Source organism: Oryzias melastigma, linkage group LG22 (assembly GCF_002922805.2).
Source record: "Oryzias melastigma strain HK-1 linkage group LG22, ASM292280v2, whole genome shotgun sequence".
Taxonomy (NCBI): Eukaryota; Metazoa; Chordata; class Actinopteri; order Beloniformes; family Adrianichthyidae; genus Oryzias; species Oryzias melastigma.
In genome coordinates this window covers 22416886-22435652 of record NC_050533.1, presented here as the reverse complement: position 1 = coordinate 22435652, position 18767 = coordinate 22416886, and the positions used below count along the sequence as shown (strand labels likewise).

The 18767-nt window shown below is 40.0% G+C and overlaps 2 protein-coding genes across 2 annotated transcripts in view; one reads left to right on the top strand and one right to left on the bottom strand.

Annotated features, from left to right (window-relative positions):
• cdc25b (cell division cycle 25B) overlaps positions 1–1548 on the bottom strand; it is a 7217-nt gene extending 5669 nt beyond the window's left edge. Inside the window, exons 1-3 of the mRNA XM_024276838.2 lie at positions 1012–1548; positions 794–879; positions 639–687 (exon numbers count right to left, since the gene is read on the bottom strand). Coding sequence (XP_024132606.1) covers positions 639–687; positions 794–879; positions 1012–1220 — 344 coding nt within the window. The 5' untranslated portion in view covers positions 1221–1548. The remainder of the gene's footprint in view (positions 1–638; positions 688–793; positions 880–1011) is intronic.
• Positions 1549–17071: 15523 nt separating this feature from the next.
• On the top strand, positions 17072–18700 carry noto (notochord homeobox). Its single transcript, XM_024267632.2, has 3 exons — positions 17072–18150; positions 18228–18415; positions 18503–18700. The coding sequence occupies exons 1-3, from the start codon at positions 17787–17789 to the stop codon at positions 18698–18700; spliced, it is 750 nt and encodes a 249-aa protein (XP_024123400.1). The 5' UTR covers positions 17072–17786.
• Positions 18701–18767: the final 67 nt, after the last annotated feature.

Genomic DNA, 18767 nt, shown 5'->3' with positions numbered 1-18767 from the left:
GTGCGTATGTTGGAGGGGGTAACAAGGCAGATGTGCTCTCCCGTTGGAGAAGTGTCCACCTGTATGCTAAGCAAGGGAGGGTTACATAGGTCTGCTAATCTGAGCTGCTGTCTCCTTTGCTGCAGGAGCCCTTTGTCTGAAAGCATGCATTGAGGAGTGGGGTGGGGGGCATTTTGGGGCGCCTCGCTGGTTTCTATAGCAGTGACGCGGGGGGTTTCTCTAGCCCCCTTTTTCTGCTACAAAATAAACTGCAAGGAGAGCATTCCAACCCCAGAGACAAGAGGAGCGGCGGGAGGGTCCTCACTAGGGAAGTCAAATCTGGGCCACATCTCCCCCCGAGTGGCAAAAAGACAGCTGTTTGAGAAAGAGGAAGGGTGTGAACCCCCGCCATCACTGCCTAGAGAAACCGAGAATCCACCCATAGGTGTAGCCCCTCCTAAACCCAGGGCTGAGGTTATGCTGGTTAACATAGATAACAGCATGCTTACCGCGGGGTGCCCTCATAAAACCATCATTCTGCTGACTGACACTCTGAAGGCACATCTGACCCCTTCCAGACTGTACCAAGCACATGGTTGGAGGGAGGGGGGCAAAATTCAATTGTAAGAATAGAGTAGAAAGAGGTCAGGACTACTTACGAATCTTCCACTTCATCCTCCATGGGGCTGGGGAGGTCCAAGCCGAGGCCTAAGAGAGCAGATCAGACACAACTACTGCAGCTGGAAGCTAATAGATGTGTTCTACTACATTACAAAGAGACCCATGCAGCTGAGTGCGTGTGGCCTGGACTTACCTGCATCAGATGAGGTATCTGAGGCAAAGGATGGGACCTTCTGGAGGGGGGGAGGCTTGATCCTCTTTGGGGTTTCACACTGGTTGCTAAGACAAAGAGATTCAGACAAAAAAGGGGTTTACTTGATCATTTTCCGCAAGCAAAAATCACTCCAAACTTCATCATTCCAATATGTATAAACAAATAAAATAACATTTCCCCCTATTTTAAAATGGTACCTTCCGAGTCCGGCCAAGTTGTTCATGTCCAGAGCCAGATTTGTGACCGGAGAAAGGACCGCGGCGGGTCCGGGGGAGAACAGGCTCCTGCAGTGCGCGTTCTTTGCACTAAAGTCGGGCAAGGAGAACGCGGACAGCCCGGGGATCCCATCGGGCCTGTTCTTGAAAAGGGTGTTAACCGGACTGGTGCTGTCGAAATTGGGCTCCATTTTTGTATATCCGGTCCTGCGGCCAACAATCTGATTATTTTTTAATCGAAGTTCCAGTAGAAAAATACAAAAGGGCAGGAAGAGCTGAATGTGCTAACCCGGAGGTAACCAGCCAGTTAGCCACAACTTAAGAAAGCATGTCGAAATGTCCGCTCCAAAGCACCGAGTGGCTGCGAGTCGGTAAAGCCGTAAGGAGCTGGAGCGTTTTTTTTAATTTGCTAAAGCCACATAACTACTCTCTGCCTCGGACAGGGAAAGGGCGAAGCGCCGCTTCGGGTGGTCTGGGTGCTTCCAGGAAGATAGCAGCTGCTCGTATTTATGTTCAAAATAGAACCCTAGAAGCGGCAAACATTCAGCCAATCAGGAGCCTTGTGATGTTCAGCAAGCCAATCAGAACGCAGAAAAGCACTGCGCTGTTGTTCTCTAACCGGAAAAGGAAGTGGAAAGAGGATATGACACAATCAACATCTTCAACCTTTGTTCTGGTTTCATTATTGCTATGTATTTGAAACCCGGTGACTGTTAAGAGTTTTTTGGTTATAATTTAAATGAAAAATTATTTTTCATTACCCATATAAACCTCCATGACACGTTTTTTTTATTTACTGTAAAAACTTTTTTTCTGATGGTGGAGGACATAAATAATGAAAATTAAGATTAAAATTGAATTTCTGAGTGTTTCGTTAATCAAATTGTGTTAATCAGGAATAAATGCAGTTTGAAAAAGAGCTTAGTTGTTACCTTGAAGCGCTCTGCTCAAATTGTAAGTGACTAGACCCATCATTTCTGTTTAAAAGTTACCAAAGTGTGCATAGATTTTATTTTAACTTCCTAAGATGTAGCATCCACATGCATGGACATCACATTGGGTTAGCACTGACCCAACTGGGGCCCAGGGACAGCAAAAATAAAAGAAGGCATGTCATCAAGATAATACAACAAGAGCTGGGGTCTCAAGAGGTCAATATGCATTTTTGGAGAAAATACCCCATAGTGTTCTTTCTTCACGTTTTTGTGAATTTGAAAAGCTTCAAATGCTTTGCAATAATTTACAGAACTGTTGGTTTTGAGCTGGAATTTCTAAAAAAAACTGGCCCTTAGATAACCGATTGCTTTGTTTTCATGTTAAAAGTAAACAGGTAATGATACCAGTTTGGTATTCAGTTAATAGGGTACTTTTGAATTAAATTTTTCTCTACGGTAAATATAAATAATATTTCCATTTTTTTTAAGTTGAAATATATTGAATTTCCATGTAATCTAATTTTTATTTACACGTGGAAACTGTTTCAGTCATTACTGTAGGATAGAACTAAAAGCTGAATTTAATTAGCATGTTTTCCAAATGTACATTAAATATTAACTTTATTTATGCATGTAAAAGTAACCTTAATATAGAAAATGTTTTTAATCCCAATTCATCTCTGTATAAGGACATCTGACATAAATGAGCATTAGACTAAATGGATGTTTCAGTGTAATCCCACATCTGAGCAAGCAAAAGGTGACAGTGGAGCAGAAAAGTCCTTCTGAACGGAAGATTAGAAAGAAATCTGCAGCACTATCAAAGTTATCAAAGAATGCTGTAGATGTTGAGTGGGAGAGGATAGCTTGTGAGGACTTTTCTCAGATTCATCCAATTTATTGTCTTGGTACAAGTTTAAAAAAAAATCAGCTAAACACATCTTCATAGATGATCAGGTATGTCTGGAAAAAGGTCAGATCTGTATGTTAGAAGACTCCCCTCACTGGGGGCTTCTGTGCATACCGGTGCTACTAGTCCTTTTCTTCAGGCTTTGCAACATCTGCTCTAAAAGGACACGACAGATGGACCTCAGGACTGAAGGAGGGACTTCTGAGGAGACAAAGAAAGAGGAAGGATAAGAAAATGGGTGGGGGTGAGCTGCAGTATGTGTGCTTATTGCAAGGGGGGTGGGGGTGGGGGACGGACCCTGAAGATACATACTTATAAACCCTGATAAAATACACACATGGGAGAAGAATAAATGGTATAAGAGAACATTTTTGTGAAAATGTTTCTTTCATTACCGCATGCAGAAAAGGCCTTATTCTTGTCACAGCATGCAACTCCAGCCTTGATATGTACACCTTAAAAGTGCTGAAGCACTCTGCTGTTTTTTAGCAGATTGCCATGTTGGCTCCAGGAAACAACACTGATGTTATTCAAGTGCAAATTTCATGAATGGGTTGTAAAAGTGCAGAAACTTCAATGTTTTTCAGATGATTTTATGCTGAAACTGCTGTGTCATTCAACTCATTTGTTTCTCCAAATATCTAGCATGATCTGTTCCTCTGATGGATTAAATCCATATTCTATCCTCCCAAAGAGAACCTCAACAGCTTCATCTCTGTTACCTCCCGCTCCGCCTCCAGTTTCTGCATCAGAGTCCCTGAACCATCAACATGGCTGCTCTCACCACAGTGGTCTACTGCTTTGCTTTTAATCTTGATGACATTTTATAGTCACAAGCATTGAGTCTGTAGGAGAACTCTTTTTTTTGTTTTTTTGCGACACAGTTGGAGCCAGACGATGTCAGTAAGCAGTTATTGGTCCGAGTTGGTCTGAGTCAACATTTCTATGGCAACCATCCAATCAGGAGTGAGCTGGATGGAAGTCCACCGACTTGAACACAGGCTACACAAAGTCTATCAATCAAACATTTTGAACATTGGATGTGAGACCACATACTTTTATTGAGGAATCTAATTGTCAGGGTAAAACAAGAAAAAAAAACACAAAATAAAATTAGGATTAAGAACATGGTAAAAAAAAAAAACATGTAGCAGATCAAGAATGATTATTCTGAAAAACAGAATGGCTGAGTAACAGCTGTTTATTTCTCTGTAGAGGTCCATCGGATTTTAGCTTCTTGGAGCCAGCCGGTACTTCCTGTTTGGAATGGGGGGGGGGGTTCCTCCCAGTCCAGTTTTTGTATACAGTGAATGTTCAAATTACACCTGAAACCTGTATCCACCCGTTCCAACCTGCTTGGACACTCCTCTTTACCTCTCATTCTGTTGTTTTGAACTTTTGACCTTTTTGACCTTCTCCATCTTTGTTCCCTGTAACCTCACTGTTCCTCTTGAGTTCCTCTCTTTTGCATACAGATATTGTCTTACTGCAGCTCATGTCTCTCTTTTCCAGAACAAACCTCCACCTCTAAATGTTCCTCCACCTGCTCTCACTATAGTAATTCTATCTGGCTCTCCAGATCATTTTATTTTATTATTATTAACAGCCCGATGTTGATGTTTACTTGCGCTTATTTCTAACTTGTATAATTTTGGCAAAATATATTTTTATGGAGAGTAAAATATTCAAAGTTATTTAAGTTTAAGTTGATTTTTTCTGAAATAATATTCCTGCCTTTTTTATTATTAAAATTTATGTTAAAAAGCTAAGGTTTTAAAGTTTTAAAAATTGGCATTATGCTGGATTTTTAAACTATTTGGCAGTACTGAGATTTTCAAGACTATTTTGGAGTTTAGCTCATATTTCAGCTCCATCTTAGCTGTTTTGTCGGATTTAAGCTTCTTTTCAGTTTTTAAGGCTATTTTGGACTTTAGCTAATATTGCAGCTACATGCTAGCTGTTTTGGCTAGTTTAAGTTTTTTCAGTTGTTTTGGGCTACTCTGAAGTTTGTCTATTTTTTCAGCTACATACTGGCTGTTTTGGCTAACCTTTCCCTTTAAGTCTTTTTTTCAGTTTTTAAGGCTAATTTGATATTTAGCTAATATTTTAGCTGGCTATCAGCTTCAGCGTTTTTTTTAGCTATCAGCTTCAGTGGTTTCAGCTATCAGCACTAGCATCTTCAGCAGTCGAATTCACCTTACGGCATTCACACTAGGATTATTGCAGGTAATATGTCTAGTTCCTAATTGTGTTAAAACGTTATGGTTTTAAAGTTTTAAAAAATTAGCTTTAGAGTGTTCGATAAATGTTTATCCTGTTCGGCCTGCGACCTAAAGTGTGTTTTGGATTTTGGCCTCTTGTGTGATTGAGTTTGACACCTCTGTTTAACAGGTATGATGTCAGGACCATCAATCTTTCCACTCTATTCTTTTCTTCCTCACTCCATCTTTATTGGTTACTTTCTGCTCCACATCCACATCCACCTCTTCTCCTCTCTCTAACATTTCCTCCATCACCAGCTGTCAGCACATTTTGATCTTCTGCACATCTGTCTTCTGCATCACATGTACAGATCCACCTCATTTTGTGACCAACCTGTAACACAATTTGTCATGTGCTTTTGTTTTGTCACCTACATTTTCATCATGCGCTTAATTCCCCTGTCTCCCTGCCTTCTTTACTCTCAGTAAACGTCTTTATCCCATCACCAAGTCTCCTCATATACGTTCCTCAATCTAGATGACACACAAAACACCTTCCGCCCACTTTCCCTCATCACTTTAGCAGTCCAGTCATCTGGGGAGAACTTCCTGACCTCCTAAAGCCTGTTTCCCCTCCTCCCCCAAAACTACACAGCACTCCTGGTTTTCAACCTCACCAATGTTTGCCCTCATTTTGGGAACTCAGTGGGTTAGCTCGCTATGCTAGCCAGCCGCCTGGTGGACAGCGTAGCGTACAAGTGAGCTCCTCTGAGCGGGTGTGGCTTATGGAGCTGAGCTGGGCAGTCAATGTGAAGATACCATCTTCTCTTCTCCAGAACCTGAACTAGACACTAGGAACAGATGAGGGTTTAGTGCATGTGCAGCAGAGCTGTTGATGGAAAGAAGATCATTCATTCAAACAGAGTCTGTCCAAGACAGTTTGATTGACAGATCAAATCTGAGGATTCTCAGGAAGTGGCGACTCTGCTGGCCTTCTCTGCTGCTGCTGTGGTGTTTCAGTCCAGGAGAGGCCCTCAGTGAGCTGCATGCCGTGGTAGCTATGGGGGGGCATTTGTAAATCTGCCAAGTAAAATTTTGACATAAATGTTTTTGGATATCAAGCATGTTTTAGGAGAAAAAAAACAGGTCTTGTTTTTCAATTGCAAATTTACCCCTAAAAATTGATTTATAAATGTTAAATTTACCAACTAGATTTTTTTCTAGCAACCTAAATTTTTAGGTAAAAACTACATCTATTTAGGTTTATGTTGGATCGAAATATTTAGTTAAAAACTAAGTTTAGTTTTTAATTAAGTATTTAGATCTGTGTGTGTAGGTCAGAGGTCTGCAACCTGTGGCTCCAGAGCCACGTCTGGCTCTTCTACCCCTCCATTGTGGCTCTCTGGTTAAAGAACAATACATCGTTTTTAGTATAGAAAAGTAAATGTTAAGTAGAGTTAAAAAAAAAAGGAGGGCTGGGAATCGATTAAAAAAATGTAACTAATTAACCGCATACCTGGGAAAAAATTAATCGCGATAATTGTAATTTTTTGTTACATTATTTTGTGACCACTTATCAACAAATAATCACAAAATTAAATCACACATAACTGTACATTTGGAACATTTATTTTTATTTAGTTCTGTCAAACGACAAAAAAAAAAAAAAATCAGATTAATCAAACTTTAGTGTTGTGATTAATCACTATTAAACAATGTTTTACGTGGTACAGTTTATATGACAATGTGCAGCTTTTGAGCAAAAACAGGCTAGAGATAAATTTTTCCTTCATTTTCATTTCCTGAAATGTTTAAATTTATCAAGTTTTAACCCAGAAATGTAACTTGTTTACAAAACAAATCAACAGTAAGTTAAGCAGAACTCTATAGACTTTGATGTCTGCAACATTACTCCAAGATAGTCGAGGCTCGGCGACGCGTTGTGTTATCGGAACAACGAGCAAATAGACCGATTTTTGTTAAAAAGTGATTTTAACCCCCCCCAAAAAATAATAATAATAAAGTACTAAAAACCAATCGAATATTTATTTTTTTCGTTAGTGAACATGGTTTAAGTGGGATAATGATTAAACAAAGTGCTGTAATGCACAGTGTGGAAGCCTTAACCGCAGAGGCAAAGAGAAAAAACTCCCGCTCTGTGAGGCGTAATTAATTTGCTTTAATGCATATTAAAACATTAATTCTTTTTAATTAATCGCATGTGTTAACGCGTTAGCATTCACAGCCCTAAAAAAGAAAAGAAAAATAACTCATCACTCTGTGAGTCTCCAAAACACACTAGCCATAGTAGATCGATGATCAAAAAATAAACATTTTGACAAACTCCAGTGTTTTAAGTGTGCCTCATGGTTCAAAAAATAAAATTCATTAGCTCTGTTTTCATTTCAGAGAGTTATATTTATTAATTTCTGGCTAAGAAACACCACAAACTTATACAAATAAAATGTTTTTTTTTTTCTATTGCGGACATTACACTACCTACCAGTAGATTTGCTCCATTGAGATGATCCTATGTGTCTTTTATTTTGAAAGGAAGTCTTGTTAACCTCTGTTACAGATTAAACATTATTTCATATTTGAGGGAAAAAAAATCTATTTTCTCTCAAAATTTGTTTTACTCATGGCAAAAAAAAAAAATAGATCAAGCGTTTTATAAACATGTAATAAATATCAAATAGTTTATATATATTTCTCATAAAAATAACAATGATACAAATACAAAGTAGAGTCATGTTTTTCTAAATGATTATGGCTCTTACTGGGTTGTAGTCAGTGAGAAATCGACCTAAATGGCTCTTTTAAGTGTTAAGGTTTGCAGACTCCTGGTCTAAGTGAACATCCTCCGCTCGTCCACCAGGTGTCAGTAGTGAGTCTCCAGGTCATGGTGTGTGGTCTTGTTTGAAGTGTTTGTCATGGTCTTGTTAACACACAAAATTAGCCTTTGTGTGTGCCTCTCTTTGCTTAGGTTAATGACAGGAAAGTGAGGTGTAATGTGCCATTAAGAAGTGACTGTTCTATGGCTGCTCTCAGTCCATCATGGACCTCCAAGTCTAAATATCTGTCTTTGTTTGCCGTTTCTCCAGGGAGACGCTCGCTTTGATCTGCTCTTTCGGGCTTTTCTGTTCAGCCTTACAGACACAACCTGCAAACCATATAAAGACACCAGCCAACCCCCCAACTGGACTGAAAAAAACAGCAGATGTTTTCATCTCACACCAAAATACAGTTTCTAATACTTCCTTTACATTTTGTTAAAGGTAAGTCCTTTATGAGTAAACCAGAGTTCACTTTAATATTCTAACAGATTATACTTTTATATTTTTTAGGTGGATGTCCGCACAGCAGGTAAATGTAGCTTTCAGTCACTGAAATGTTCTGGATTTAGAAGTTTTGTAAAGTATGCTGGATGTTGATGACAGGATGATGGATTGTTCTCCTATCTTTAATGCTAATTTAGGGAAAAAAACACAATATTATGTATTTTTTTGTACTCATTAAGATATTCATTAGTAAAATGTAGCATTTAAATATATAATAAAATCAATATTATAAGTAAATTTATAATAGTGTTATGATTTTATTGTTTTTTTTAACAGTACATACATTTCCCTTTTAAAATAAAACACTGTGTCAAATAGGATCCTCCTCCTGCAGCAGATTTACTCTGAAAATGTAAGAAAGTCAAACATTTTCAATAATTAAGGCTCATCTTTTTCACAAAAGAATGTAAACATTTCTGTAAGAAACAGTTTCTTTTAATCTATAGGTTACATATAGGCTTATTGTGCTAATAAATGTCTTAATAACATCTTATAAACACATTACTAATGTTTGTTAATGTGTTAATGAATGTTGTTAAGGAATTTTATTATGAAGCGTTACCTTTCTTGTTTGTTTGTTTTTTTAGCAGCGATGGCGGGTCTCAGCCACCGTTTGATAAGGGTGTAACGATTAATCAACCTAATCAATGAATCACAATGCATTCCTTTGATCCAGCTAGATTGATCTGTCTGAAGCAAGTTTTTAAAGTCCCACTTCAATTACCGTTTGATCTATTGTGAAAGCGTTCCCAGTGGTCTTTGAAGTACGATGATACCTTTTTTAGGCCAAATCAAAAAACCTGTGATGTTTCTTAGGACATAGTTTCTGCAGAGCAGCAGTAAATCATTTGAAATTCACTTCTGGGTGGGACTGTTAGTGTGGAGTAAATCTGTTGTTACTTCCCATCATCCAGTTGTTTACAATATCTCCTGCTCGCTTTCAGTCCCTCACAACCCTAATGTAACATTACTGCTGCAACTAAAATGGTGAGCAATTTTGGAGCTCTCCAGCTGGACAGTTTAGATCCAGATTCCAGCTCAGACGAGGAAAACAAAGACGTTCATGGATCTATGTGTCAGAATGGAGCGGAGCAGGGAGCCCTTGGACCCACCCACAAAGAAGCAACATTGTTGGTGATTCACACCAATTTGAATACAGAAACACTCATAAAAGCTATTTTACTCCTCATTTTCTTCATATATGTCCTCCATCATTAGAAAATCATCAAAAAAGTGTCCGGAGTCTACTCTGTACATCGCCAGTCTGTCACAAGGACATTCACACCTAGGGGCAATTTAGAGTCACCTAACTAACTTATGAAGTATATTTTTGGACGGTGGGAGGAAGCCAGAGTCCCCGGATAGAAGGAGATGTCCCACATTGATGGTTCTCTGTCAGGTCCTCCTATCAGGACTTGAACCAGGGACCTTTTTTCTGTGAGGCAGGAGCGCTAACCACTGCTCCACTGTACTTATTTAAAGTTTCTCTTTAAATAAGCGAATAAATTCTGACAATTATGTAAAAAAAAAAAAGGTCTAACCAAGAATTCTTGCTTTAAGAAAAGCAGTCTGAGACATGTTTTCTCAAACTAAGATGATTTTCTTATTTTACTTTTGAAATGCTTATTTGATAAGATTTGGTTTTAAACTTCGGTTTTTGCACATGTCTACACCACAGCAGAGATAAATTGTGCTTTCTCTTTTACCTGGAGTAACTTTAATTGTTAGTAATCCTTATAAACCAGATCATCTCTTATCTTAAAGCTCAGATGTTCTACATCTACAAGTATCACCAAATAACAGACTTAAAATTACTACAAGTATGAAACTACGTATTACAAGTTCAAAGGAGTAATAGTGTAAAGTAAGGTATAACTCTTAAATACTAATAAATATCACTCGACTGAAAACCTCCTCTGTTAAATGGTTTGATAGATCAGACCTCTGACACCCCCCCCAACAGTTAATATCACCAAACAGAGAACAGTGGGTGGGGTTGGGGGCTGCTCTTCCCAGGAAAGCAGGCTGCTCCTCTGTCTGCGCAGCTGAACTCTGACACTTTATGGACGAGTCCTGACACCCACAGGAAGCGTAAACAGAGGTCCAGCGTTAAAGTCCAGCCCGCCAATTCTCACCTCCATTAAAGCGACCCCCCCACCACAGCTACCTGGGAAGAGGCCCCCATTAGGAGTCAGGGAGCCATAATGGGGCTCAGTCCTCATTAATTACTGTCATTTTATGAAGGACGTGAGGTTAATCCCACCGCAAATAATCTCAGAGCTGCAGATGTTTAGATGCAACTTTACTGAAAAAAAAGCTTAAAGACTAAACCTAAACCGGCTTTTTGTTTAGATCTCTCAACAAAGTTAGTTATTATTTGTTTGACCCTAAAATACAAGTTTTCATCCCAAGAAAAGAAGCCTCTAAACACCCTGACACAGAAAGTGTCTGTCAGATAAAATGAAGCCAAACATTGACTCCGCCCCTTCAGCTGCTGAATGGCTGATAGAGGAGGGGGAACAAAGTGAACGATTGTCTATGAGAACTGGACCGAGTCACCCATGAAAAATGACTTTCTTCCAGCTCCAACCAAATGAAGTCAGTTCACTAGACCTTTTTTTTCCAATACAGATGTCGCCATGTTGTTTGGTGTTTTAACATGTTCTTGTGCCATTTTTCTCACGGTGGAGGACGTAAAATTAAGCTTACAATTTAACTTCTGAGTATTTATTTATTAGAATTGTTGACAATCAGGAGCAGACAAAAAATTGTTTAAAAAAGATCACAACTGTGATGTAGAAAACACGCTGGGCACGCCATAAGCTCCCTCAGGATTCCTACACGTTTCTTAAAGTTAAATTTAAGATTTCTTAAGATCTTTTTAAGACCTTGCATATGAAAAATTGGGATCAATTTCTCTGCCTAATGCGCAGCCTTATGGACGAGGAAAGAACATAGTCCCTGAATTTAGGAACAATTACTTGTCTGTAACGAAGTAACATAACAAATTACAGTTCAAATTTATGTTATTTAAATTAAATAAGACTTCATAAACCTTTCTACTCACATTTTAGTGCACCGAAACCTTAAGACTAATCAAACAAATTTGTGTAAACAGTTGTCTCTGCCATTTTCTCTTGTTTAAATGAAACAAAATGTATAGTAATAATAAAAATATGATAATTACTGACGCATGTACGTTAATGCTGAATTAGAGATTGGTCAAAGTAAGATGAAGAGAACAGAAATAAGGACGTGGACAAATTTGTGGGGACGTTCTGGAGATATTCAAATTATTTCCAATTTGTTAAAAACAAAGGCAAAAACATTTTAGTTAAGTGCAACAATCTAAAGGTTTAAAACAGTTATACTGAAAAAGTTTGAAATTTCTCTTCTCTAAGACCAAGATATCAAAATTTTGGACTTTTTAAATGCTTTTTAAGATCTTACTTCCAAATGTTTAAATTCAAGGCTTTTAAGACTTTTTAAGACCCTGTGGGAACCCTTCTCTCTGCTCCATTCTGATGCGTCCACTTGCTGTAAGCTAACAGGAGAGAGAGCGTAAACAGAGAGCTCTCTGTTATGGGTGACGGGAAGGGGGGTAGGGTTGCTCCATATCAATGGTCCCGCCCACAACTCAGAGGTGACTCCCCAATGAACTCCTGCTGCTCTGCAGAACTTATGCCCTAGAAAACGACAGTTTTTCATTTTTGCTTAAACACTATCATCCCAGTTAAAAGACCACTGGGAACGCTTTTACTAAAGATCAACAGATGTTCAAAGGATCTTAAATACAATATATTAGGACTAAATAATCTCTAAATTACTCTGTCTTTTGAAATGGCATACTTGCCATATTTGAGGCCAGGACTAGAAGAAAAATGTTCTTGACATCAGTAAAACTGATGTCCATAGACAACATTTCTATCCTTAGTGATATTGATTACCACCAAGAAATGTCAATTTTTACCTCCAGGTCCAATTGTTTTTAAATTGAGGCAATTGGACTTAAAATTGTCCAGTTTTTGTCTAGAAGATTCTCATTCTTCCATGTTGTTGAGTCATTAACATCTTTTTTTTTTTAACTCAAATCCGTCCATGTACCTCCTCCTGTGTCTCTTACCCAATCTGTCCTCCAGTCTTTCTAAACATCCTCATCCATCCAAGCCAAAACTTATAAGGAATAATATATATTAATAAAGTTCCAGATATCTACTTTGTGTGTCTAAACATCACATAACCTCTGCTGATTTCAGTCAAGAGGATCTCAGTGACTCGATGAAGTCTTTTCTCCTGCTCATTATCAGCCTGCAGTAATGTGGGAACCTGTTAAAAGCGTCAGACATCTGAATACACACTGGCTGTGTTTAACAGGACCAGATGATGTAAGGCGTGAAGGTTAATCCCTCATTAGGATGCAGTGATTTGGATGATTATTTCTACCAACGATGGTTAAGTGTTGGCCGTAACCCAGAGGAGGGCCGCTCATGCAGAAGCTCCTTAAAGTGGCGTTGATGCTAATGGTCTGTCCTGACACCCATGGAAATCGAAAACACGCAATCTGCATTCTAGCATGTTAAGACGGAGACCTTACATCTGAAACGAACCATTTCTAGGATCTCCGTAATGTTCAGTATGTGGACCATGACTGGACCAAACTAGTTGGTTCTGCGTAGATGTCAGATCTTTAATCTTTGAAGAATTGTTACGATCATAGGAGGCTGATTTTGTGACTGCCTAAATGTGTTTATCAAAATTTAAATGTGCGTCCAAAACTACACCCAAGTTTCTTACCTAGTTGGTAGTTTTTAGATGAATAGATTGAAGCTCTGAAATCGTTTCTCTGTAACCCCAAAGACAGTAACTTCAGTTGTGTTTTTGTGTAGTAAATTGTAGCACATCCAGTCATGAACTACGATTATCCGCTGATCTATCACAAGTGTTCACGTGGTCTTTTAATTAAGATGATGCTGTTTTTAGCCAAAATCCAAAGAATCTGTGTTGTTTTCTAAGATACAGTTTCTGCAGAGTTCATCAGAAATTTCCCCTAGTTGAGGTGCAGGGTAAGCCTGCCACCACTTCCCATCATCCATCTCTTTACACGCTCCCCAGCTACCTTACAGCCCCTCACAATTCCAACCTAACATTAGTGGTGCAACAGAAATGGTGAGCAGTATTGGAGCTATACAGCCCAAGAGAATTTGGCAAAAAATATGGCGCTTGAGAAACAATAGCCAGAAGTCGGCCGCGTAAAAAAATCATGGCGCCTGAAATCATTAGCCAGAAGTCCTCGACGGGAACCCCCCAATTTTAAGGTTTTGACCACTAAAGCGATTAACGTTCTCTGTGCTATTTGAAGCTCGTCTTCACACCAAACTGATAGACAGTTACAGTTTATTCACATTTAAAAGCTAAAATCTGATAGTTCTGAAAAGTGTCTAAAACATCATTTTTAAAAGGGTTTCCTAAAGTTTTTGAGATTTCTGCTTACGCAACCGGCTAAAGTTGCAAAATTTCCGCTTCCAGCTAGAGATTTTTCCAGGCGCCATCTTGTATGTGACCAGAGGGCCCTCATCCAGCTGTACAGTTTAATCCAGATTCCAGCTCAGACCAGGAAAACAAAGACGTTCATGGATGTATTTGTATCTAAGTGGATGCATCAGAATGGAGCGGAGCAAAGAGCTTGAGGCCCTGTGATTATAGTTTATATTAACCAATTACAAGCTTTTTAAACAGCATTTTTCCTCTGATTCACAATGATTTAAATAAAGAAATGTTCAGAAATGCCATTTTACTCTTAAATTCTTCATGAGAATAAGGCTACAAGAACATGTTCAAAATACCATTTTAATTGGAGTGAGTCTTTAATGTCTTCAATTAATTTACTAACAGCATGTACAGGGCCTCGACTCCTAATTAACCCTAAGATATGTCTGTGTATCATCTGCATAGCAGTGGTAACTAATGATCGGATTTTTTTAATCAGTGAAACATTTATCTCTCTGAGGGGCGGGCACTAGACTGTATTTTTACTGGGAGAAGGAGTTGATTGGTTGATTCTTCCAGACAGAATTTCCCTTTTAACTGTTTTGTCTGGAGTTTTTCTGAACATGTTCAGACTTGTCTCCACACTCTGAATGTAAAAACAAGCCAGAAAAAAACAAATGTTTCAGTTCCTCAAATGGCCACAGGAGTCAGAAGAGAGAAATTCTCCTTTGACTCCCATGTTAACAATCTACAGCAAACATTTTTTGAAGTTTATTGTTTTCATTTTCTATTCATGACAGTTGAGAGGGAGAGGGGTCGTCTTATATTAATCATCAGTTTCAGCTGTATTGGAGGTCAAACTTCTAGTTTGTTTCTTTGATTGGTTCATAAAAACGGTTGGCATTCATGTTGGAATAAGAAATTAGAAAAGTAGAGTGAATGAAATGTTGGCAGGTTTTGGTGCTGAACTTCTGTTTTAGGGGTGTAACCATTAATATATGAATCAATTTTCATTCCTATGATCTAACCAAACTTGCATCTGTCTAAAGCAAGGTTTTGAAGTCCCACCCCTATCATTTGTTGATCTGTTGTAACAGCATTCCCAGTAGGCTTTTGATAAGGATTTTACTGTTTTTAGCCATAATCAAAAATGTATGTTGTTTTCTAGAACAGTTTCTGCAGAGAAGCAGTAAATCATTAGAAATTCCTCTCCGAGTTATGGGTGGGACTGTTGGGGTGGAAGTAACCTTACAATGATATCCCATCATCCCTTTGCCTACACCCTCTCCTGCTAGCTTTCAGCCCCTCACAACCCCAAGCTAACACAAGCAACAAAAATGGCGAGCAATTTTGTAGCTATCCAGACGTAGAGTTTTAATCCAGATTCCAGTTCAGACGTGGAAAACAAAGACGTTCATGGATCTATATGTTGATGTATCAGATTGAAGCGTATTTTCTACACCACAAATAAGCTCTTTTTCAAAGCATGTTTCTTCATCTCCTGCTGATTCACAATGATTTGAAAAAGGAAATGCTCAGAAATTGAGCTTTAAGCTTATTTTTCTTGTATATGTCCACTATTGTGAGAAAAATGCCACAAGAACAAGTTAAAAACACCACAACAAAATTGTCTTTGGAGTATTTAATCGAATATCATTTCAAAAAGAAATAGTATCAAAAAAGTATTGATCATAATCAATACTGAAAAATACCAAATTTATTGAGACATGATAGGTTTATTTTACTATAACGAGTTTTATTTATCCTGACAGCCTCATCTGAAGACGTTGCCCATCATGATCTGCAGTGTGATTTGTTTTCCTGTTCTCACCCTGACAGTTCCTCTCATCCTCATAGTTTTTGCAGGACTATTTTTGACTCTTTTTTCTGTCCCTGGTCCCCGTTTTCTTCTATTTCCCAGGTGATTTGTCTTTTTATCTCCAAGTATCTGGATCTCACTCCTCAGATTTGTTCGCCTTCTCATGTGGAATATTGTGGATTATCGTCAGCCTCCTCTAATGATGGAGTTTGGTTGCTCCTCTCTCTGAAAAGGAGGTTTCCTTTACTCCTTTTAGAGATCTCCAACTCTTGAAAACAAAGTGTTCTCAGCGTAAGAGTAGTCAGGACGATCTCTCGTTTGAAACTGAAGATTTAAATAACTTTTTTTTCTAGTTTCAGGCTCTTCTAACTGAGGATACAGAGAACTGAGATCACCTAAAAAAATGTATCACCTTATTCCTGTTTGTTTAGTTTGTGTTGTCCACCATGTCCAAAGAATGCAAACCAAATGTGGCCCACATTCAAGTTTCCACTCTCCCTCATGCTTCTGTCTAAATATAAGAAGCACAACAGTTTTTGCTTTACTGTGATTGGATACATTTCATTAAAAGCTGTTGAGGCAACAACCTGTTGCTATTTGAACTTCTGAGCCTTAAGGGTCAAACGAGAAAAGCAGATACATTTGATTTTACAGAAGAGGATCAGGGCCTGGGGAGGGAAAAAAACAGGCTTGGAAAGCTCTGACTCTAATCTCAGAATTCAATTTTTTTCTAAGAAATCTGACTTTAATGTCACAATTCTATCTTTAATCTTGGAAATCTGACTTTAATCTCAAAAATTGGAGATTAAATAAAAAAATCATTTTTTTTCTGGCTCTAATCATCTTCTGTATGATTTAGATAAGATAAATATTTGTCATATTTTAAAGCTGTGTTCTGTATGTTAAACCTTTCACCCAAATTTAGTGTTGATGAAAGTCTTTGTTTGAAAGTTTTGAAAGAATGTCGGCCGATCACCAAATCTGGCCCTCCTTCCAAAAAGTTTGGACACTCCTGTGAGAGCATGACGTTACCCGACAGAGAGCAGCACTTATTGCCCCCATGACTATGAAAAGCCTTCTGGGTTGATGCTTGTCTGGCTGGAATACACAGAAAGTTTTCTGTTCCAACGATCTGAGATTGTTTTAAAAGTTTTTCAGACGTGGGAGGAGGAGACCACCAGAAGCGGAAAAGATTTATGATTTTTTTACCAAATGAATCATCAGACTGTCTCTCTCCTGTCCTGTCCTGCCGCGCGCGCCTCTCCTCCTCGTTGCTCAGGACGCGTCTGTGTTTGCCCTCCTCATCAGGCGTTCAAGTGTCAGCTAAGGAGGACAAATACAGAAGGGGGATACCCCGCGTGCTCAGGTTGTGTTAAACAGTCACTTCCAGCGAGGGGGTCGCGTTCTGCCCCCTCTAAACCATGGAAATGAGCCTCTGGAGTTTGCAGAGCTGGCAGTAATCCGAGTTGAAAGAGACAGTGGAAGAAAGCTGATAACTTCCGTTCCTCACTCCAGAACAGCAGACTTTCCTTTGACTCCTGTTTGAAGTCAGCGCGCAGAGATTTAAGAGTTTTTTTGTTTTGTTTTTAACAGTCACGTGGTTCGTCCCAGAGCCCCAAAGCGCATCAGGGTTCATGTAGCGCTCTGAGATTAGCGGAGTTTTGGCAGAAGGAGCGCTTTTCTCTGCGGCGCTGAGCAGACTCCGCGTCGAGGACACAGAGTCGGGATTTCAAGGCTCCAAGATGATTTAAGACATCAAGGCTTTGATGATTACATTTAGACCTAAGACCCATGCAAGACTCTGCTCAGTAAATCTGCCTGTGGGACCCCCCCTCCCCTCTTAAAAGCCTTGTCATTCAAAGGGAAAGGATGTTTGACAATCCCTGCTTGTTCAATTAATTGGAAACGTTGTCGGGATGTTGGTCCCTCTCATCTGCTACTTAGAAAGACAAAGGCTCGGCGGGGGGGTCTTCACACCTCCCTGCGTGGCGGTGCTATAAAGCAAGGCCTTTCTGCGCAGAGTTGTATTCAGCGTCCAGCTTCACGCGGATCAGCACTGTCAGGATGCACGCGCAGAACGGAGCGTCGGAAGTTTGCGAACACTCCGTGCGTAATTACGCACGGAAGCCGCTTTTCCAGCTGGGTCTCGGGGATCAGAGTACGTCGACGGCAAAGCGGCCCAACAGCGGAAAGTCTTTCACCATCGAGGCCTTGCTGTCCAAACCAGAGGAGGCCGTGGACGCGCGCAGGAATCCGGCTCAGCGCGGGGCCGCCGCTCTCCCGCCTCTTCATGCACATGCCGGGTTTCAGATGCTTCCAGCGCCCTATGTATGGCACTCCACCTTCCACACGCAGCCCGGATATTCCATCCCCTGCTGCCCCTCTCTGGCATACCAACCATCGTGCCGTGGAGCATTTTACGCACAAGGTACGAGTGGATTTTCCTTCGTTTTTAGTATTGAAATGTTGGTGCTGCTGTTTAACCATGCTCCATCCTCTCTGCAGCTGCGATGTCCAAAGTCAACGCAGGCCTGCAGTCATTCAAAGCCAAGAGTGGGAAGTCCAAACGGATGCGCACCAGCTTCACCAGCGAGCAGCTCTCCCGCCTGGAGAAGGAGTTCGCCCGGCAGCAGTACATGGTCGGCTCGGAGCGGTTCCTGCTCGCCTCCGCGCTGCAGCTCACAGAGGCTCAGGTGACCGATCCGCAGCACGGTGACACCCCCCCCCCCACCCCACCCCCAAGCCTCCTCTAACCACCCAGACTTTTTCCTCCTCCTCAGGTCAAAGTTTGGTTCCAGAATCGACGCATCAAGTGGCGCAAACAGAGCCTGGAGCAGCAGCAGGCCAAACTGGCCAAGCTGGGTCTGGCGCCCCCCCCAAAGAGCCCCGGGTCACAAGGCCACGAGGGAGACCAGGACGAGGACTTCTCCGGGTCAGATGTGGAGATCAACGTGATGGAGGATTCTTCCGATCTCTGAGCTCCACTTTAAACGGACTTCTCTGTAAAAACACATTTTATAGATTTATAGTTTTATATTTAATCTG

Excerpts from the sequence above, each read along its gene's own strand:
- noto (XM_024267632.2), top strand. The coding sequence starts at position 17,787 with ATGCACGCGCAGAACGGAGCGTCGGAAGTTTGCGAACACTCCGTGCGT. Across the intron at positions 18,151-18,227 it reads TGGAGCATTTTACGCACAAG|CTGCGATGTCCAAAGTCAAC; the intron begins GTACGAGTGGAT and ends TCCTCTCTGCAG. Across the intron at positions 18,416-18,502 it reads TGCAGCTCACAGAGGCTCAG|GTCAAAGTTTGGTTCCAGAA; the intron begins GTGACCGATCCG and ends CCTCCTCCTCAG.